Below are 22,477 nucleotides of genomic sequence, written 5' to 3'. Positions count from 1 at the left end.
TCTCCAGCTTCTCTCTTCTTGACTCAGCATCCCTCAACAAACTAGTTACACGCATGAATCCCACCACATCTATTTTAGATCCCATTCCCACCACTTTATTCCAGTCCTGTTCTTCTCTCTGTCCCATTGTCCTCAATATTATACATGAATCCATGAGCACTGGTGTTATACCAACGGTCCTCAAAACCGCTGCCATTACCCCCTTGCACAAAATCTTAATTTTCACCCCATCTCCAACTGACCCTTTCTTCCTAAAAGTCCAAACCTCAGCAGACAGAATCCTGACCAGGTCTGGTGCAAGTGACCACATCACTCCTATCCTAGAGTCCCTGCACTGGCATCCAGTCAAATTCTGTGTGGACTTTAAAATCCTCACGCTCACCTGTAAGGCTCTGCATGGCTTGGCACCTCAGTACCTGTCTGAACTATTATCGCCCTACTCTCCACCTCACAACCTTCGCTCTGCTAACTCTGCTCTCCTTACTGTCCCCCAAGCCCCTCTACACTCTTTGAGTGACAGGGCCTTCTCCTGTTCTGCCCCCAAGCTCTGGAACTCTCTCCCCAAGGATATCAGAGAGTCACCTTCTCTAAACTCCTTCAGATCCAGACTCAAACCCTCTTCTTCAGAAAAGCCTTTACTGAACTGGTTCCATTCTTCACCCCTCTGCTCTTAGTACCACCATCCACAGTCTCCTCTGTGTATTGTCATTGTGTTGTATCTTGTATATTTATTGTTATTGTCATCCTGTAAAGCACTGAGAAGCCACCTTTAAAGGCGCTATATAAAATAAAGTTTAACACCCCGAGCTCAATGATAAAAAGACACTTATACACAATTTCACCTCAAACCCGTCACACTTACAAAAAAAAAAGACACTTACCCCGGTGTTGGTGGAGGGGAGTCCTCATATCCTGTAAAGCGCGTTGAGTGGAGTGTCCAGAAAGGCGCCATATACAGATTCAGCCACGCAAATCATTACGTCATACCGCGGTACATGATTGGCCGGCCAAAATGACCGACAGGGGCGCTCGTGGTGCGTTGGTCGGTCGTGGAAAGATTTCATCATTTGATCTCTTTACTGTGCACATTTTAATCTGCTTAGTATTGAATATTTATATGGAATTTTACCACTAAAGGGAAATTTTAGTAGCTGAGCATAAAAGGAAGAGGAGCATAACGCATCTGAAGGTCATAAACGATATTAATTTAGGAACAAACATTATGTCACGGTATTTTAAAGAAAAAATACACACCAGTCATCCATTTCTCGCTGAACATTTTAAGCACCAAAGTCTTACATGTGGTTATTTCAGAAATGTTTTCACCTGCTCCTTGCCCCCTGTAGCGGCGAGGCTTAATAATAAGAAAGAATTAAGTGTTCTGAGCCTTCCCAAATGAGGCCCCATTTCCCTGTCCATCTCTGTGGTGCAGCCACAGAGAAACTATTCATGCAAGATGTTTTCTTTTGATAAGGACAGCTCCCAAAGGGGGATGCACTTAACTAAGCCTGGCTATCATGATCAATGGTCATCCATTGGCGCCTATCTGTCTAGGGAGTGCCAGTTGGACATCTGGACTGCATTACTAAGTGTCAGGACTAAGTGACTCATATCTCACCTTGATCAACCAATCAGGGACTGGTAGGGCCGAGTAACCCACGTGGGACTCTGATGCCCATGGAACTTTCAGCCAATCAGCGAGCTGAAGTTCCTCCAGGTAAAAACAGGCAACACAGAGTGCCTGAGAGATTCAGATTCAGATTCAACAAGATTCAATAAGATTCAGAAGGGATTCAGGAGGATTCTGTGGACAATTCTAAAGGGAATTCAAAGGAGAATTCCAGGGCAGGACGGCCCAGGAGCAGAAGGCTCCCAGGGGCAGGACATTCTCGCAGCGTGCCTCCTGACCATCCTGAGACTCAGCCCGGACAACCACGGAACGGCCAGTGTGTCCGAGTGCCAGAACTTTCCTTTGTTCTAAGAGTCTAGAGTTGAGGTTGCCAGAGAGTAACCAGCAGCAGGCCTCGTGAACAGGTCGGAACTGTGGAAAGCTGAATCACTATTCAGAACTAGCTCTTCATCAGGAACGAACCGGTCTTCTTCCTGACTTGCTGGGACCCACAGTCATCTTTTCTCCTGTGCACAAACTGTGCTAGTTAAAGCCAACACTAACTAGCCGGTCAGTGAGCATCAGCAGCGCACCGTCGCAAGCCGCACAGCACAGCCTGGCACCGAGCCAGAGAGCGCGGATTGGACAGCAACAAGCCTGCAACTGTTTCTTTGTGCCCGCAGGAGATCTGAATCCCCAAAGATTGGATGAGTATTCAACTTCAATGCATTACAGCTCGAGAATTCAATTGTTATCCCAACCAGTTGATATCAATTTAATTCCTAAGAGTTATGTACTTGTTTGAGTATCTAATGTAGAAGTTGTAACCAAGTTCACTTTACGAAACGGTATAAATGAATGATATACTGAACGTATGTCCTCTTGATAACATGTAACACTTCGTAACTGACTGAATATATACCTTTGGTATTCTGATAACCCTCTCGATAAGATCTGTTAGTTTTATATGCATATTCTATGTATTAATAAATGTATCCTCTTGTATTAGTACCTGTGTGTGCGCGTTGTTTGAGTTATGTCGCATGGTTGGATTCTAAAGCCATCAAAAGAATCAACTTTGTGATTTACTGCTACAATTAATAATTGTCTCAGTAAATGTCCAAACCCTACAGAACTGGTGCCTTCAGAGAGCCACTATGATTACATATTTGGCGTCCCTGAACCGGTTTTCACTACACCCCTCTGACCACGATACCGGACGTTTATACAGTAGACAGCGCTCTGTGAGAGAAGTGACAGTTTCAAGCTTGTCTGCGAAGACGCTCAATGCCGGGGTAAACAAGCACACTTTTAGAACTGGAGTATAGAATCAGGAGTATAAGATGGAAGCGCGTATCTACAGGAATGAAGGCCGGTCTAACTATATTCACGCACTGTGTTGTTTCAGTGCTGGTCACTCCACTGCCTCTGTGGCGTGATCGCTGAACTGAGGTCGAGTGTTCAAACCCAGCTGGCGCCATCAGTTTCCTTTGAACAAATATTATTGGCATTATCTTGACATTTGTTATATTTCTGAACATCACCACATGTTCGTGCTGTGTGCGGTCCTGTAGGGTGCAGATTCAGGTACAAAGGTTGTTATCGCATCTCTCTCTCTCCGGTTTCACAGGTATTTTCAGAGTAGACTAAGGGCGAGTCCGCCTCCCCCACTCACATGTCCTCTTAGAAAAACAGATTCACAACACGCAGCTGTGTCAGTCTTCTGTGTGTAAGAACAATCGGTCTGAACACCATGGCTGCTGGTTTTAATGAGCTGCCGAGTCAAGAATACTTGAATCTTCCTGCTGTCAGCAGTGTTGTGAGTATAGCTGAGCCTCACCTGGATGAAAACAGGACATAATGCATAATCAGCAATCAGGTGATGGAGACTGTGCTGCTCTGCTCCTCCTCTGGTGATCTACAGGCTGTATTTCTCTCGCTGTGACCCTGTGGGTCCAGTCAGTGCGTCATTACGCAGCGATGAGAAACCGCAGGTTTAAAAGAGAGAAAGAGCTCACTGATTAATACCACTGGACATTAATACAGTGACAGAGAGAAGCTCAGATCACACAGCAGGATCTCACACCCGGGGACTGATCTGGGATCTGGGACGGTCGAGTGTGAATTGTGGGGCTCTAGCTGTGCTGAACAGCTCTTGAGCACACTGGAGTCTCTCAGTGGCAAGACCACGGGCCTCTTTCCTCCCCTACATCCTCAGAGTAGAACAGAATTGATGACCGTGCTAAACTGAATATTATTGACGACTAAGAGTTCATGCCAACACCTAACTTTCTTAACGAGAAATACCGCTCAACAAGGCTCCGTGCGAAAAACCCGTCGATCACCAGAGGGAGCAGGACAGCGCAGCCTCCAGTCACCCAGAGGAATAGATGTGAAATGAAAGGACACACAGGAAGGGCTTCAGAAACAGACGAGGCTTTATTCTCTCGCCCACGTCAGAAGCTGGTTACAGTAACGATCAGCAAGTCCAAGCGACTCGATACAATTACACGGCCGTTTGAAATTTTAGTAGTTGAGCATAAAAGGAAGAGGAGCATAACGCATCTGAAGGTCATAAACGATATTAATTTAGGAACATAAACATATTATGTCTCGGTATTTTAAAGAAAAAAAACACACCAGTCTTCCATTTCTCCCTGAACATTTTAAGCACTAAAGTCTTACATGTGGTTATTTCAGAAATGTTTTCACGTGCTCCTTGCCCCCTCTGACCATGATACCGGACGTTTATACAGTAGACAGCGCTCTGCGAGAGAAGTGACAGTTTCAAGCTTGTCTGCGAATACGCTCGATACCGGAGTAAACAAGCACACTTTTAGAACTGGGTTAATAGGGAGTATAAGATGGAAGCGCGTATCTACAGGAATGAAGGAATGAAGGAATGAAAGGACACACAGGAAGGGCTTCAGAAACAGACAAGGCTTTATTCTCTCGCCCACGTCAGGAGCCATCAGAAGCTGGTTACAGTAACGGTCAGCAAGTCCAAGCGACTCGTTACAATTACACGGCTGCGGTGAACGTGGATTCTGTCCGGCACGGCCAGATTGTGAAAAATAACTATTTCACGAAACAAGCGTTTCATTTTAATCAAGATGGGGGCAAGGGGGTCTTCTCTGTGACCCTCCCTTAGAAAATTAACGTGAAAAAACTAAAAATCAGACCATCTCCAGACACTCACAACAGACATATCAGAAAACATCAACATACTGTGAGTGTCTGGAGACTGTATCTGAGTTTTAGTTTTTGGCCGGACCACAGCCCCACCCACACACACACACAGCCCCACCCACACAAACACCCCCCACTCCCCCACCCGCACACACACCCCCACTCCCCCATCCTCACACACACCCCCACACACACAACCCCACACACACCCCCACAGCCCCACCCACACAAACACCCCCACTCCCCCATCCTCACACACACCCCCACACACTCAGCCACAGCCCCACTCCCCCATCCTCACACACCCCCACACACTCAGCCACAGCCCCACCTACACACACACCCCCACTCCCCCATCCTCACACACCCCCACACACTCAGCCACAGCCCCACCTACACACACACCCCTACTCCCCCATCCTCACACACACCCCCACACACTCCCCCACCCACACACAACCCCACACACACACCCCCACAGCCCCACCTACACACACACCCCCACTCCCCCATCCTCACACACACCCCCACACACTCAGCCACAGCCCCACCCGCACACACACCCCCATCCGCACACAACCCCACACACACACCCCCACAGCCCCACCTACACACACACCCCCACTCCCCCATCCTCACACACCCCCACACACTCAGCCACAGCCCCACCTACATACACACCCCCACTCCCCCATCCTCAACCACACCCCCACACACTCCCCCACCCACACACAACCCCACACACTCCCCCACCCACACACAACCCCACACACACACCCCCACTCCCCCATCCTCACACACCCCCACACACTCAGCCACAGCCCCACCTACACACACACCCCCACTCCCCCATCCTCACACACACCCCCACACACTCAGCCACAGCCCCACCTACACACTCACACCCCCACTCCCCCATCCTCAACCACACCCCCACTGCGTCACACCACACAACCGCCGGCAGACCTCGCCGTGCCCGGCCCCCCCGCCGCATCAAACAGACACTTTTACCTCAAACACCCTCTATCAAACAATGATAAAAGACAATTTTACACAATTCCACCTCAATGATAAAAAAACACTTTTAAACAATTTAACAATGATAAAGACAATTTTACAATAAGACACTTTTACATAATTTTACCTCAAACCCCCCACGAGCTCAATGATAAAAAGACACGTTTACAATAAGACCTTTTACACAAATTTACCTAAAACCCCTGATAGTCACTTTTACACAATTTTACAATGACAAAGACTTACTGTATATACAATTTCACCTCAAACCCCCCAAGCACAATGATAAACCGACACTTTTGACACAATTTTACCTCAAACCCGTCGAGCTCAATGATAAAAAGACTTTTACACAATTTTACAATGATAAACCGACACCTTTGACACAATTTTACCTCAAACCCGTCGAGCTCAATGATAAAAAGACACTTTTACACAATTTTAACCTCAATGATAAACAGACACTCTTATATCACCACTTACCTTGGTGTTGGTGGAGGGGAGTCCTCATTCTGTAAAGCGCGTACAGTGGAGTGTCCAGAAAAGCACTATGAGTGTAAGCAATTATTATTACACAATTTTACCTCAAACCCCCTGACCTCAATGATAAAGACACATTTACACAATTTTACAATAAGCAGACACTTTTACACAAGTTCATCACAACCCCCCCGAGCTCAATGATAAAAACACTTTTACACAATTTTACCTCAAACCCCTCGAGCTCAATGATAAACAGACATTTTTGACACAATTTTACCTCAAACTCGTCGAGCACAATGATAAAAATACACTTTTGACACAATTTTACCTCAAACCCGTCGAGCTCAATGATAAACCGACACTTTTGACCCAATTTCACCTCAAACCCGTCGAGCTCAATGATAAAGACACACTTTTACACAATTTCACCACAGACATTTTCTCACTCCTATGACTGTTTTCTCATCAGCCTGAGGACTGAACGATTTCAATGAAGAAACGGAGGGACAAGTCGCCACTCACCGCCACAGCCCGGGAAACATCTTCCGTCTCCAACACGAACAGCAAACGTCCTCTCGGTGCGCAGAAACGTCCAGAAACGCGTTGACTTTGGACTCAGTCAAGTTTAACAGGTGTATAAACGTGCTGAAGAGCCCCAGACTGGCGAAAACTCTGTCAGACCGATTATACTGACGCAGTATTATATTATATTAGCGTTACAATACTGATATCATATGATATTGATGACACTGACGCAAACGCACACTTTTCCACTCCTTTGACGCCGATATCTACGTCCGTGAAGAACAAACTGCTGCTCTAGACGACATTATATTTAAAACACACGAATTGAGTGATAGAAACGTGTTCAAACCGCGGTTGACCTGTGGCTTCAGCTCGGCGACGCAGAGACACGGCGTCCATGAGGGCGGGAAAGAAGAAAGCTTGTGTATTCTAATAAAAAGCTGACTAAAACCAATTATTAATGATAAAATAAGGTCAAACTCGGGAAACCGCGGCGGGGCAGGAGCCCTCACGGCGGGAAAGGCGGGAAGCGCGACCGTTAGGAATTCAAACTTCAAACGAGAAGCGCACCTGCCCCGAGTTCTCGCAGGGACCGCCCCCCTGTCCCCTCTCAGCCAATGGGCTTCCACCACGGTGGAGTGACGTCCCGCCTCAGCCCTCTCCTCCAATGGACATAAGGGACACTCGAGTGGCAGGGCTGTTATAAGCCCTCTGAGTGACTGACCCAGGGTTCACAAGCTGCCCAGGAGGCTCTACTGTACACAGAGAGGGGTGGGAGGGGGGAACAAGCCGATACCCTGGCTCCTCTCAGGAAACTGCTGATGAAGCCGGGATCAATTAACGACCGACTAATTAACGAGCGAGTTGAACCCTGTGGGTGTCATTCCCAGTGTGGCCCAGCAGCGGGGTGAAGGGGTGCAGGTGGCGGCACCCCATATCCCCCCTCAGAAAAATGACACCTGACCCCCCCGTCTCTGCCCACCTACTGTGTGTGCTTTCAGGAACAGTGACCCGGTTCTGACCCGGTTTAAATCTGGCCGATCCAGCTCGTGGCTCCCTGGTGCGGTACTGACAGAGTGGACCGGGTCAAGAAAGCAGGACCGTCAGGCTGCGCTGTTGATCTCAAACAGTCAGGAAGGATAGCGGTCATTTCACACAGACACCAGCGCCAGCAACCCCCAGCAGGAACACGCAGACTCCACACACACAGACACCAGCACCAGCGACCCCCAGCAGGAACACACAGACTCCACACACACAGACACCAGCACCAGCGACCCCCAGCAGGAACACACAGACACCACACACACAGACACCAGCACCAGAGACCCCCAGCAGGAACACGCAGACTCCACACACACAGACACCAGCGACCCCCAGAAGGAACACGCAGACTCCACACACACAGACACCAGCACCAGAGACCCACAGCAGGAACACACAGACTCCACACACACAGACACCAGCACCAGCGACCCCCAGCAGGAACACGCAGACTCCACACACACAGACACCAGCACCAGTGACCCCCAGCAGGAACACGCAGACTCCACACACAGACACCAGCACCAGAGACCCCCAGCAGGAACACGCAGACACCACACACACAGACACCAGCGACCCCCAGCAGGAACACGCAGACTCCACACACACAGACACCAGCACCAGCGACCCCCAGCAGGAACACGCAGACTCCACACACACAGACACCAGCACCAGCGACCCCCAGCAGGAACACACAGACACCACACACACAGACACCAGCACCAGAGACCCCCAGCAGGAACACGCAGACTCCACACACACAGACACCAGCGACCCCCAGCAGGAACACACAGACTCCACACACACAGACACCAGCACCAGCGACCCCCAGCAGGAACACGCAGACACCACACACACAGACACCAGCACCAGCGACCCCCAGCAGGAACACGCAGACTCCACACACACAGACACCAGCACCAGCGACCCCCAGCAGGAACACACAGACTCCACACACACAGACACCAGCGCCAGAGACCCCCAGCAGGAACACACAGACTCCACACACACAGACACCAGCGACCCACAGTAGGAACACACAGACTCCACATTTGCTCCTCTGACACAGTTTCACTCGTTTGTCCTCGCCGCCCGGCTCAGGGGACGAGTGAGGACAGATTCACGGAAAGAGCAGCACCGACAGTGAGTCACTGGGGAAAAGAGAGACTCTTCCTCGGAGGAGCAGGGCGGTATTGGCTTCGACAGGCTCGCTGGAGGTGCTGTGGTTCCAGTTTGCGATGTGATGAGAACAGAGATTCGTCCAGCAGTTTCAGGACTCAACCTAAAAAGTGACTTTTTAGCTGATGTGACAGAGGACCAGCCTAGAGGACCAGGTATTGAAGAGAAACAGGAACGTGTGTTTTTACCTCCTTCCAGCTGAAGTACAGCAGTAGAAACCTACTGTTCGCTTCTTTAGAATGATACAGACACGCTGTTGGAAAACAAAGGTGATTATGAGAGAAGTAGTTGAATAAAAATCGGAATCAAGCCCTGCAGGACTAAAGGGATCCTGCCTGTTGTAACAGAGCTGACTGACAGGAGCTGGTATTTCATACCTGACTGGGAGGATTATATTGGGGAGAATAACAGACAGTCAGGAGATCAAATATTGTAGGGTTACACGTTACAGGACTCCCGTCTCCTGTGGAGACACCTGTGGGGTCATGTCAGGGCAGAAGTCCCACATTGTAAACCAGTGTAAACTGGGACTGGGACCAACCCGGATCAAGACCAGACCTGAGAGCTTCAGGACTCTCTCCCACTGGTGTCCTTTTCTCTCTCTCTGTCCTGTGTCCTAACAAACCCCACTAATCCCCCGTGTGGGAAAGAGGACCCGCTCGTCCCTCCTGGACTGTCTGAGGGGGACAGGAGACGGGATGTGGGGCTCTGTGTTAACCTGTCTGCCCCGGGACCCCACGCCTTCCTCCTGGTGACCCCGCTGGGCCGATCCTCAGGGGAGGAGAGGAGGACACTGGAGACAGTCCTGGAGATATTCGGGGAGAGGGTCCTGGGACACACCATGGTCCTGCTCACCCACGCTGATGAGCTGGCCAGCAGGACGCTGGAGGAGTCTGTGCACACAGGCAGCAGGGAGCTCCAGTGGCTCCTGGAGAAGTGTGGGAACAGGTATCATGCCCTCAACAACAAGGACAGGGGCAGCACTCAGGTCACAGAGCTGCTGGAGAAGATAGAGGAGCTGGTAGCAGGAAACAAGGGCAGCTACTACAGCACTGAGACGTACCAGGAGGCAGAGTCCCAGATCAGACAGAGGCAACTGCAGATCCTGAGGGACAGAGAGGAGAGCAAACAGAGGGAGGAGGATAGACTGAGGGAGAAGCACCAGAAGGAGCTGCAGAACCACCTCCGCAGGATGGAGGAGGAGATCCAGACACGAGAGGAGAAGATCAGAGCGCTGGAGGAGCAGATAGCAGAGCTGGAGGAGAGGCTGAGGGAGGAGAGGGATGAGGGGAGGAAGAGAGAGCTGGAGGAGGAGCTGAGGAGAGAGAGAGGGGAGAGAGAGGCTGCAGAGAGAGATGGAGGGAGTGAGAGAGGAGCAGGAGAGGGAGAGGAGAGAGAGAGAGGAGACACACAGGAGGGAGATGGAGGAGCTCAGGCAGCACTATGAGGAAAAGGCCAGAGAGGAGGCAGAGAGACACGGAGAGACTCTCCAGCAGGTCAGTGTGTCGACAACACAGTTCACAGGAGCTGCAGGAGGGAGATCGAGGAGCTGAGAGAGACAGTAGAGAGATACAGAGAGACAATAGAGAGACAAAACACAGTGATAGCACACAAGAGCACACACAGCCTGCACAGACACACGAGAGCACACACAGGCAGAGACAACACAGTTCACTCCAGCAGGACAGGAGCACAGTTCACTGCAGGAGGGAGATCGAGGAGCTGAGAGAGGCAGTAGAGAGACACAAAGGGACAGTAGAGAGACTCAATTCAGTTGTAGACAGATACAGTAAAGTAGTTTGGTATTTCAGTCCCCCGAAGCAGAAGAGACATACAAGAGATACAGGAGTGTGAATGAGAAGCTGAAGCAGCACAAGAGAGAAAGGCCACAGAAGATGATTGAGAGAAGGTGTTGCTCACTTAAAACATTCTCTAATCATATGAATGTATATCTTACGGATGTATTTAACCTAAATGAAATGAATTATGTTTAAAGAGAACAATAACAGCAGCTTTGCTCCATCCCAGCTTGTATCCAATCACAGCAGCCTCCCATCTGAAGCCCCTCCTTCTTCCCTCATCCCACTTCCTGTTCCTGTGGAGACTCCAACATGGTGGAGATGGTATCTTATCTCAATACTTCTCTTGAAGAAGGCTCCTTTTGCCAGCATTATTGTGTAATGACTTGTGATTGTTGAGTTGCCAAGTGCCTTGAACGTTTACAGATGAAGGTTTTTCTATTAACTTTAGTCAACTGAGTTCCAGCTTTATCATCCTCTGTTGGGAGATGAACATTACCAAGAAAAGGGACAGTACAATAGTGTTACTTTATGTGCTGCATTGAAATGTTGAGATTTAATGTATATATGCAGTAATTGGAAGAAACTATTGAGATGTTTCACTGTGTATCAAACAGTATTTGTGTATAAAGATCTTTCTCCTGTTTTTATACCTCATCAGTTTAATGGACCAATATTCTTAAGAGACTCATCAGAGAGGCTGGACTCCAGTGTCAGGGGCAGTGTGACCCTACACTGGGCACTATCAGGAGATACAGACCAGCTCAGGGCTGTTAACCCCAGCAGTCTGTAAAGCCTGATAGAGACTCATCAGAGAGGCTGGACTCCAGAGTCAGGGGCAGTGAGACTCTACACTGGGCACTATCAGGTGATACAGACCAGCTCAGTGCTGTTAACCCCTGTTCTTCTGTCCTTGTGCTCCTCTGACTAGTCCAGACTGGGCTCATAATCATTATCCATGCTACACACAGGTTATACATTATGTTTGGATATATTTCTATTCAAATAATCTTGTATTTCTACCCAACTGTGGACATTTTACTGGAGTGATTACAGTGAACTACCAGGCTCATATAACGGCTGTGGGACTGGAGTACCATATAAGGTATTGTAACACATACGGCCGCCAGCCACTGTGTAAGAGCCGGCGTACCAGAGTGGTGACATCACCGCCCTTCCCTGTGATAGCAGGACCACAGCCCCTGGGGTGTGGAGAGATCTCTCTTTAGCTCAACAAGCTGGGTCCCTGGTGAGTGATGCGGGAGTCCTGGGTTCGAGCCCCCCACTGTGTGGGGCCGACCTGATGTGCCAAGGGCGCCTGCCTGAACCCCATAGCGTTACGGTATTAATAAATATTTATATATAAACTACAGGCTCAAAGAAGCTTTGAAAAGCTAGAAGTGACATGAGAAAACAGTTCACAATAATGAAGTTCACACATTTAATAGTCTCGATTTCATAAAAGAACAAGTAATAGGTTTATTCCAGGCTGAAAGAAGAAAGAAAGAAAACACGTTTCGGCCTTCTTCACACCTGAAACCTGTTACTTGTTTTATCTTGTATACAGTACATATATTTTATTTATTGTTGTCATTCAGTAAAGTGCTTTGAGAACCCACCTTTAAAAGTGCTATATAAAATAAAATAAAGTAGATTATTATTATAAAAAAACTCACAGAAACACGACCTGGCGCTTTCATGTCAGCTCTTGCACACCCGTGTGCTTCTGCACCGACAGCTGTCTCCTGTCCTCAGCTCGACCCGCAGACCCACACGAACTGGACCTGTCGAACCTGCTGTCGGGCTGAAGCGGAATGAATCCGGATCGTCAGCGGCCCCGTGGTCATGGAAACCGGACCGACCGAACTGCCCGCGACTGCCCTCCCCTGCTGGTCTAATAATAATAATAATAATGATGATGATGATGACGACCCCGGCCGTCTCTCTCACCCGTGTCCACCGGTCCGGGGGAGTTGGAGTCTCTGAGAGACGGTCTTTCACTCCGAGTCTCTCCGGGAGCGGGCCCGTCTGTGTCCACCCTCCTGTCGACAGCAGGCCGCTCTTTCCCCTCAGGAGAGGAGGAGCTGGAAGAGGAAGACGATGCAGATTCACGGCTTGGAGTTGGTTTTATTTTTATTTTATTTGTTTTTTAATGGCGCGCTCGCGCGGAGCTCCGGGCGACCGTTAAGAATCGAACAGCCGGCGCGCGCCGGTCCGCCGAAGCAGCGAGATCATTCAAATGTATAATTATTATTATTATTATAATTATTATTATTATTATTATTATTATAACATTTGGATCTGGAAGTCACACTCTTCACACTGTATCTCTCCGCTTCTCACCTCAGCGTCTCAGACTCAGTGTTTCCTCTTAGTTTTCATCACACGCTCTTCGGCGCTTATCAAATACATCTCTATATGTGCTTCAGTAACACTGATTCATGACTCGGTGATTTACCAGCACGTACAGGACAATTTGGGAAGATGCTTCCCAGTAAGAATGTTCTCTGCTGTAGGTCTTAATGGGACAGTTTCTAAAACTCCTCAGGACCGGAGGACACGGGTGAGAGAGACGTATAATAATAATAATAATAATAAACTTTATTTTATATAGCGCCTTTAAAGGTGGCTTCTCAAAGCGCTTTACAGGATGACAATAACAATAAATAAGAAGACTAAACAATAAATAAGAAAATTTCACAAGACAGGACACAATTATAATTACAACAATACAACAATAAAAATAGAGGAGACCGTGGAAGATGGTATTAAGAAGAGCAGAGGGGTGAAGAATGGAACCAGTTAAGTAAAGGCTTTTCTGAAGAAGAAGGTTTTGAGTCTGGATTTGAAGGAGTTTAGAGAAGGTGACTCTCTAATATCCTTGGGCAAAGAGTTCCAGAGCTTGGGGGCATAGCAGGAGAAGGCCCTGTCGCCCATACAATGTAGACGGGCTTGGGGGACAGTAAGGAGGACAGAATTTGAAGAGCGGAGGTTGCGAGGTGGGGAGTAGGGCGATAATAGTTCAGACAGGTATTGAGGTGCCAAGCCATGTAAAGCCTTGTAGGTGAGCATGAGGATTTTAAAGTCTACGCGGAATTTGACCGGAAGCCAGTGCAAGGACTCCAGGATAGGAGTAATGTGAACACTTGTACTAGACCTGGTCAGGATTCTGGCTGCTGAATTTTGGACATACTGCAGCTTGTTCAGAGTAGATTTAGATACACCAGGGAGCAGAGCATTGCAGTAGTCAATTCGGGAGAATACAAATATGTTGATCAGCTTTTCAGCCACAGTTAATGATAGCATAGGGCGTAGTCTTGCGATATTTCTAAGGTGAAAAAAAGATGTTTTGACAGTATGCTGTACATGTGGGTCGAATGTTAAGCCAGAATCAAATATCACCCCAAGGTTTTTCAATTTTGATTGAAGCTCTAGTACAGAGCCATCTACAGACAGGGTTACAGGACTGGCTTTACAAAGTTGATGGGGGGTACCAATAAGCATGACTTAATAATAATAATAATAATAATAATAACGTATAGCATTATTATTATTATTATTATTATTATTATTACCCGTACAGAAGCACTCTATCTAGAAGCACTATCTCCCTGTCCTGTGTCCTAACAAACCCCACTAATCCCCCGTGTGGGAAAGAGGACCCGCTCGTCCCTCCTGTCCTGTCCCGGTGTCGCCGTCACTGGGACTGGAGCAGCCGGAGAGGAGACGCACTTCCAGAAATTTCCTTCCCGCTCGGCTCTTCCCCTCCTGAGGAAAGAGCATCTTCCCACACAAACAGCCCGTTTCTCTCGGAGACGCCCGCAGCACAGGGGGCCTTTTCCCAGGACACCAGGACTCCCCTCGTCTGCGGAAACACCCGGGAAGAGCCTCCCAGCCCACAGGAGGGGATTCCCAGTCCTTCCCGGGATTTCCAGGACAGGAGCGGCTCCTCAGCTGGGAATAAAACCGCCCGAGAGGAGCTCGAGCGCTCGGGCTCGGAGCGTCGCTTAGCAACTGGCGCCGCAGCGGCACCCGGAGGACGAGCCGGAAGCGGGTTTTGGCGCCAGTTCTGCTCTTTGATGATCGGCTCAGGAGAATAAAGTCGATATAAAAACATAAAAGTCCATTTCTCTCTCTTGTCTGTCTGAACATAAGAGAGATTACAAACCAGAGACACAGACAGGACACTGTAAGAGTAGAGGTGTCGTCAATGACACGCACAGTATGTATAAATATAAAAAAAGTCCTGCTCTGTACAACAACACTGTGTGTGAGAGTAGGGGTGTGGACCCCAGTGTCCCGACTGCTGGTCAGTACAGATCAGGACACTGTGTGTGAGAGTAGGGGTGTGGACCCCAGTGTCCCGACTGCTGGTCAGTACAGATCAGGACACTGTGTGTGAGAGTAGGGGTGTGACCCCAGTGTCCCGACTGCTGGTCAGTACAGATCAGGACACTGTGTGTGAGAGTAGGGGTGTGGACCCCAGTGTCCCGACTGCTGGTCAGTACAGATCAGGACACTGTGTGTGAGAGTAGGGGTGTGGACCCCAGTGTCCCGACTGCTGGTCAGTACAGATCAGGACACTGTGTGTGAGAGTAGGGGTGTGGACCCCAGTGTCCCGACTGCTGGTCAGTACAGATCAGGACACTGTGTGTGAGAGTAGGGGTGTGGACCCCAGTGTCCCGACTGCTGGTCGGTACAGATCAGGACACTGTGTGTGAGAGTAGGGGTGTGACCCCAGTGTCCAAGGATGCTGGCAAGAGTTGATCTGGGTATTCTGGTGTTTTATTTTGCTCTTACTGATGAACCTGTTCAGTTGGTGATTAACTTTATGAATCCACTAGGTGGCGCCAGAGCAGCGTCACAGCGAGGACAGGAAACCCGCCACCTCACATCAGCAGGAAGAGAAGGAGAGAGAGAGAGATGGCAGCGCTCAGCCCTGGTGAGTTTTCTCTTGTTCTACCTGTCAGAGTGTCGGTAAGGGAGTCACTGAGGGTCTCTTCTCTGTCACAGAGCACAGCAGCAGCTGGAGAAGTGTCTTCCTGTCTGCTGAGAGTGTGTTCTGTCTGTCAGACACACAGGCTCTGAACTAGGAGAGAGACAGAAACTGTTTTACTTTCACTTTCTCTTGTTGGGGATCAGAGATCGGTACTGTCAACTCAAGCTGGTTGGAATTCACTAAATATTTTAATAAGGTGTTTATTTAAGGTAGAATGATTGATGTTAAACCTGACTGTTTGCTGATGGTATTGGATTCACACTGTTAGTATTCATGATGCTCAGACACGCTCAGATATGATCGTTTCCTGTTTGTTGCTCAGGGGCCGTGTTTATTGTACAGCTGATAATACCAGAGAGGAATCAGTACAGATGAACAACAGAGGAATTTATTTGGCCCATAATTAGTAGTGATTCCAGGTTCTCGTGCAGCTGTTTCTCCTGTCCTGACTGGGCAGCTTGTTCCCCCCTCTCGCCCCTCTCTGTGTACAGTAGTGCTTCCTGTCCTGACTGGAGGAGCTCACCCAGCTGTGTCTGGAGAGAAGCCAGGGTATCAGCTTGTTCCCCTCTCCCACCCCTCTCTGTGTACAGTAGAGCCTCCCACTCCTGATTTTAAGTCTTAGTGTTGCTTTGAGTTTCAGTGTTAATTCTGAGGAACTCTGAGGTGTCAATATCTAACTGGTCTTTAATGATGACTGACTGTCACTGAGGATGTTGAATATTTTGTATATATATATGGTTCACTATCTTCACCCTGTCAGTGTGGGACACTCCCTTCAGAATAAAGAGACTCAGTTCCTCCAGCTTGTCAGTTTCACTGTTTTTAAACTAACATCATGCTAGTTCTCTTCAGTGTGCATCACAGTAGTTAGTTTCTAAGCGGTTTGAAACTATACAACACACAGATTTCCCAGCCAGGTGGCTGAGTCCCAAACATGTCTTTATGAAATGTGACATTTTAGACTCACTACTGAAGAATCAGGATGGACTGAATGATTTTACAGTTTTTTACATGTGTTTTTAAAATAAGGTGGTATAAAGGTTCATACTGAACACAGGAGTCCCAAATATGTCTGAACTGCCATTGGACACTGAGTGTTAGTGGGACTCTACAGGGCCCTCCAGAAGTATTGGCACCCTTGGTAAAGATGAGCAAGGAAGGTGATGGAAAAAATGTCTGTGTTGTTTATCAGATGAGAGAAATCTAACCTTTCAGTGAGGTTAAATTATTCTAAGAAAAAAAATCCTGATGAAAAATAAACATGTACTATTGAGAGAACAGTTAAAAATAAAATATATATATTTTATATCAATTGTAAGAATACAGAATAAGAATGTTGTAAGAATACAGTCTGATTACCTAACATTAACAGAACATTTTTGTATACCACAGAGAATACACAGAAAATTAACCTCAATCTGTGTTTTTCCTCTCTCACAGGGCAGGGACAATAGAAAAGATATAGAGAAGTTTTTATCGTAAATTTGAAATGGGATGAAGAGTGAAGATATCTGTGATGAGAACTTTATCATGTAAATAATCTGTGATCTTTCTCTCTGACAGGGGAGGGACAGGCTGATGCCCATGAGGCACCACAGCGTCTCTCAGAGATTGCCTCCTCAGTTGATCTGTTAGTGTCAAAGGCAGCTCTGAAGTCCAGCAGGACAGGAGTGGGTGAAAGAGCCCATCAGCAGATCATTAGAACCCCAGACAAGAGCTGTTTCTGTACATCAGTCTGAAAGACTCGTCACAGCTTGTCTGCAGATCAGTGAGTCTGACTGAACAGCAGCAGGCTGTTGTAGAATCTGTGTCAAACAGGGTGAGATGGAGAATTACTGAACAGCCTGGAGTCTGAATTCTGCTTTTTAACAAAGTGGTCAAGAATGCTGGTCTCAGGGTTGAAGGGACAGTTCCTGACCGACAGACACTGAATCACTGCAGCTCAGCCCAGCAGTGGAGATGTGGTACCAGGTATTTAGGTGTCCTGACAGTAGAAGGATACAGGATAGGAGGTATTGAGGTGTCCTGACAGTGGTAGGGTACAGGGTAGGAGGTATTGAGGTATTTGGGTGTCCTGACAGTAATAAAGACACAGTGGACTCTGGACTCTGGGTGTGGTCAGTTTCAGAGTGAAATACCAGCAGGATGATTGCACTGGACTGCACACTCTCCTAGAGTGCTGTTCTTCGCTGGAGTGAAGAGATTATCTCTCCTCCTTCAATTAACATCCTTCTACACTCTGCCCCTGTAACAGTACAGTACTACAGCATGACTGTTGTTGCTTGAGGCCAGCAAATACACACAGATTCTTCAGTATCTGAAACGAGTGAAAATCATGAACATCAGGTAAAACTATGTAGTTATCATGATGCCCAGGACTATAAGTTTCTTTTATAATGACTTTTAAGTTTTGTCTCTTGAGCAAACTGAACCCTTCTTGTATGTGGAAAGGCTGGTCTCCTCTTATGTGTAACTTCCCTGATGCTCCTGTCTCTCCTCCTGTTGCAGTGAGTGAAGTCGAACCCAGACTCCAGCCCCGCCCCACTGAGCTGAGACTGGTGCTGCTGGGCAGGACTGGTGCTGGGAAGAGTTCAGCAGGAAACACCATCCTGGGCTCAGAGGAGTTTCCCTCTCAAGCCAGCAGCTCCGCGGTCACTCAGGAGAGCCGGAAGAGGACAGGACAACTGTCCGGGAGACGGGTGACTGTGGTGGACACTCCAGACTGGCTCCACGATGGACTGTCTGAGGGGGACAGGAGACGGGATGTGGGGCTCTGTGTTAACCTGTCTGCCCCGGGACCCCACGCCTTCCTCCTGGTGACCCCGCTGGGCCGATCCTCAGGGGAGGAGAGGAGGACACTGGAGACAGTCCTGGAGATATTCGGGGAGAGGGCCCTGGGACACACCATGGTCCTGCTCACCCACGCTGATGAGCTGACCAGCAGGACGCTGGAGGAGTCTGTGCACACAGGCAGCAGGGAGCTCCAGTGGCTGCTGGAGAAGTGTGGGAACAGGTATCACACCCTCAACAACAAGGACAGGGGCAGCACTCAGGTCACAGAGCTGCTGGAGAAGATAGAGGAGCTGGTAGCAGGAAACAAGGGCAGCTACTACAGCACTGAGACGTACCAGGAGGCCGAGTCCCAGATCAGACAGAGGCAACTGCAGATCCTGAGGGACAGAGAGGAGAGCAAACAGAGGGAGGAGGAGAGACTGAGGGAGAAGCACCAGAAGGAGCTGCAGAACCACCTCCGCAGGATGGAGGAGGAGATCCAGACACGAGAGGAGAAGATCAGAGCGCTGGAGGAGAAGATAGCAGAGCTGGAGGAGAGGCTGAGGGAGGAGAGGGATGAGGGGAGGAGGAGAGAGCTGGAGGAGGAGCTGAGGAGAGAGAGAGGGGAGAGAGAGAGGCTGCAGAGAGAGATGGGGGAGGTGAGAGAGGAGCAGGAGAGGGAGAGGAGAGAGAGAGAGGAGACACACAGAAGGGAGATGGAGGAGCTCAGGCAGCACTATGAGGAAAAGGCCAGAGAGGAGGCAGAGAGACACAGAGAGACTCTCCAGCAGGTCAGTGTGTCGACAACACAGTTCACTCCAGCAGGACAGGAGCACAGGAGCTGCAGGAGGGAAATCGAGGAGCTGAGAGAGACAGTAGAGAGATACAGAGAGAGAATAGAGAGACAAAACACAGTGATAGACAGACTCACTGTGTGGCATCAGAGACACACAGGAGATGCAGGAGAGTGATTGAGGACCACAAGCAGCACATCGAGAAGAAGGTCACAGAAGATGACTGAGACAAGAGCACACACAGCCCGCAGACACACAAAAGCACACAGCCCACAGACAGGAGAGAGAAACAGACAGGAGATCGAGGAGCTGAGAGAGAGCTGAAGACACTGAGACAGGAGCAGGAGAGGGAGAGGAGGAGCTCAGGCAGTGTTATCCGAGTGACAGAGAGATACAGAGACACTGCCGCAGGTCAGTCACTGATCCACACAGTCTTTCCCAGCGGGAGAGGAAGACCGGATACTTCCTGGACACAGAGTGAGGACTTTCCACTGAAACACTGATCTCTTCCTCGTAAGAGATCCGACTCACTGAAAACCAGCCCTTAGTGTCCCATGTGAAGAAAACTAATTTTAAATAATGTTCTATTTTGATCATGTTTGTATTTTGCTATTCTTTGTGTATATATATAAATGTTATGAATACTTTTGGATATAATTCTGACATTGTATATGTGTGCGTAACAGAATATATTGTAGCATTTACAGGTTCTTCTCAGGACAAAGGACCAGTAGAGACGCGATTAACGAACCAGGCTTTATTCTTTATCAACCACAGAGTATACACACACATGACGGAACACGCACACATCTTTAGGGTGGTAATTACTTAACGACTTAACAACAAGCTATACAGTACACTTATAGGGGCGCTTCCTCCTCACAACCGGGCGTTACAGGATGTATATGTGTACTTTATTCTCCTGAGCCGATAATCAAAGAGCAGAACCGGCTCGTCCGGCAACTGGGACTTTATATCTCGCAACGGCGACTTACAATCTCAGAATCACGACTTTATTTCTGGTCATTGGGACTTTATATCTCGCAACGGCGACTTACAATCTCAGAATCACGACTTTATTTCTGGTCATTGGGACTTTATATCCCGCAACAGCGATTTACAATCTCAGAATTGCGACTTTATTTCTGGTCATTAGGACTTTATATCTCGCAACTGCGACTTACAATCTCAGAATTACGACTTTATTTTTGGAGCTCCTCTCGGGGCGGTTTTATTCCCAGCTGAGGAGCCGCTCCTGTCCTGGAAATCCCGGGAAGGACTGGGAATCCCCTCCTGTGGGCTGGGAGGCTCTTCCCGGGTGTTTCCGCAGACGAGGGGAGTCCTGGTGTCCTGGGAAAAGGCCCCCTGTGCTGCGGGCGTCTCCGAGAGAAACGGGCTGTTTGTGTGGGAAGATGCTCTTTCCTCAGGAGGGGAAGAGCCGAGCGGGAAGGAAAGTTCTGGAAGTGCGTCTCCTCTCCGGCTGCTCCAGTCCCAGTGACGGCGACACCGGGACAGGACAGGAGGGACGAGCGGGTCCTCTTTCCCACACGGGGGATTAGTGGGGTTTGTTAGGACACAGGACAGAGAGAGAGAAAAGGACACCAGTGGGAGAGAGTCCTGAAGCTCTCAGGTCTGGTCTTGATCCGGGTTGGTCCCAGTTCCAGTTTACACTGGTTTACAATGTGGGACTTCTGCCCTGACACGACCCCACAGGTGTCTCCACAGGAGACGGGAGTCCTGTAACGTGTAACCCTACAATATTTGATCTCCTGACTGTCTGTTATTCTCCCCAGTATAATCCTCTCAGTCTGGTATGAAATACCAGCTCCTGTCAGTCAGCTCTGTTACAACAGGCAGGATCTCTTTAGTCCTGCAGGGCTTGATTCCGATTTTTATTCAACTACTTCTCTCATAATCACCTTTGTTTTCCAACAGCATTTCTGTATCATTTCTGTATCATTCTAAAGACGCGAACAATAGGTTTCTACTGCTGTACTTCAGCTGGAAGGAGGTAAAAACACACGTTCCTGTTTCTCTTCAATACCTGGTCCTCTAGGCTTTTCCTCTGTCACATCAGCTAAAAAGTCACTTTTTAGGTTGAGTCCTGAAACTGCTGGACGAATCTCTGTTCTCATCACATCGCAAACTGGAACCACAGCACCTCCAGCGAGCATGTCGAAGCCAATACCGCCCTGCTCCTCAGAGAAAGAGTCTCTCTTTTCCCCAGTGACTCACTGTCGGTGGTGCTCTTTCCCTGAATCTGTCATCACTCGTCCCCTGAGCCGGGTGGCGAGGACAAGCGAGTGAAACTGCGTTGGAGGAGCGAGTGTGGAGTCTGCGTGTTCCTGCTGGGGGTCGCTGGTGCTGGTGTCTGTGTGTGTGGAGTCTGCGTGTTCCTGCTGGGGGTCGCTGGTGCTGGTGTCTGTGTGTGTGGAGTCTGTGTGTTCCTGCTGGGGGTCGCTGGTGTCTGTGTGTGTGGAGTCTGTGTGTTCCTGCTGGGGGTCGCTGGTGTCTGTGTGTGTGGAGTCTGCGTGTTCCTGCTGGGGGTCGCTGGTGTCTGTGTGTGTGGAGTCTGCGTGGTCCTGCTGGGGGTCGCTGGTGTCTGTGTGTGGAGTCTGCGTGTTCCTGCTGATGGTCGCTGGTGTCTGTGTGTGTGGAGTCTGCGTGTTCCTGATGGGGGTGGCTGGCGCTGGTGTCTGTGTGAAATGACTGCTATCCTTCCTGACGGTTTGAGATCAAAAGCGCAGCCTGACGGTCCTGCTGTCTCGACCCGGTCCACTCTGTTGGTATCGAACCAGGGAGCCACAAGAAAGCGCACACAGTAGGTGGCCAGAGACGGCGGGGTCAGGTGTCATTTTTCTGAGGGGGGATTTGGGGTGCCGCCACCTGCAGCCCTTCACCCTGCTGCTGGGCCACACTGGGAATGACACCCACAGGGTTCAACTCGCTCGTTAATTAGTCGGACGTTAATTGATCCCGGCTTCATCAGCAGTTTCCTGAGAGGAGCCAGGGTATGGGCTTCAACAACAGAGCTGGGCAGCTTGTTCCCCCCTCCCACCCCTCTCTG

General features: G+C 49.1%; 4 protein-coding genes and 1 pseudogene across 12 annotated transcripts in view; 3 read left to right on the top strand and 2 right to left on the bottom strand.

The window, feature by feature from the left end:
* LOC148671859 (GTPase IMAP family member 8-like) overlaps nt 1-22,477 on the bottom strand; it is a 372,703-nt gene that overhangs the window by 34,906 nt on the left and 315,320 nt on the right. The gene's annotated exons all lie outside the window — the stretch shown is intronic.
* The window catches only part of LOC148671865 (uncharacterized), a 297,768-nt gene that overhangs the window by 74,050 nt on the left and 201,241 nt on the right, over nt 1-22,477 (top strand). The window lies entirely within an intron of this gene.
* LOC148671872 (uncharacterized) overlaps nt 1-22,477 on the bottom strand; it is a 183,987-nt pseudogene that overhangs the window by 57,468 nt on the left and 104,042 nt on the right. The window lies entirely within an intron of this gene.
* Nucleotides 1-22,477, top strand: part of LOC148671873 (uncharacterized) — a 641,462-nt gene that overhangs the window by 533,889 nt on the left and 85,096 nt on the right. The gene's annotated exons all lie outside the window — the stretch shown is intronic.
* LOC148671877 (GTPase IMAP family member 4-like) lies at nt 15,721-20,067 on the top strand. Its single transcript, XM_088632784.1, has 2 exons — nt 15,721-15,787; nt 17,408-20,067. The coding sequence occupies exon 2, from the start codon at nt 18,241-18,243 to the stop codon at nt 19,585-19,587; it is 1,347 nt and encodes a 448-aa protein (XP_088488910.1). The 5' UTR covers nt 15,721-15,787; nt 17,408-18,240; the 3' UTR covers nt 19,588-20,067.

This window comes from Lepisosteus platostomus, chromosome 5 (assembly GCF_059453375.1).
Source record: "Lepisosteus platostomus isolate fLepPlt1 chromosome 5, fLepPlt1.hap1, whole genome shotgun sequence".
NCBI lineage: Eukaryota > Metazoa > Chordata > Actinopteri > Semionotiformes > Lepisosteidae > Lepisosteus > Lepisosteus platostomus.
The sequence above is the reverse complement of the archived record's forward strand: the minus strand, read 5'-3'. Positions and strand labels throughout refer to the sequence as shown.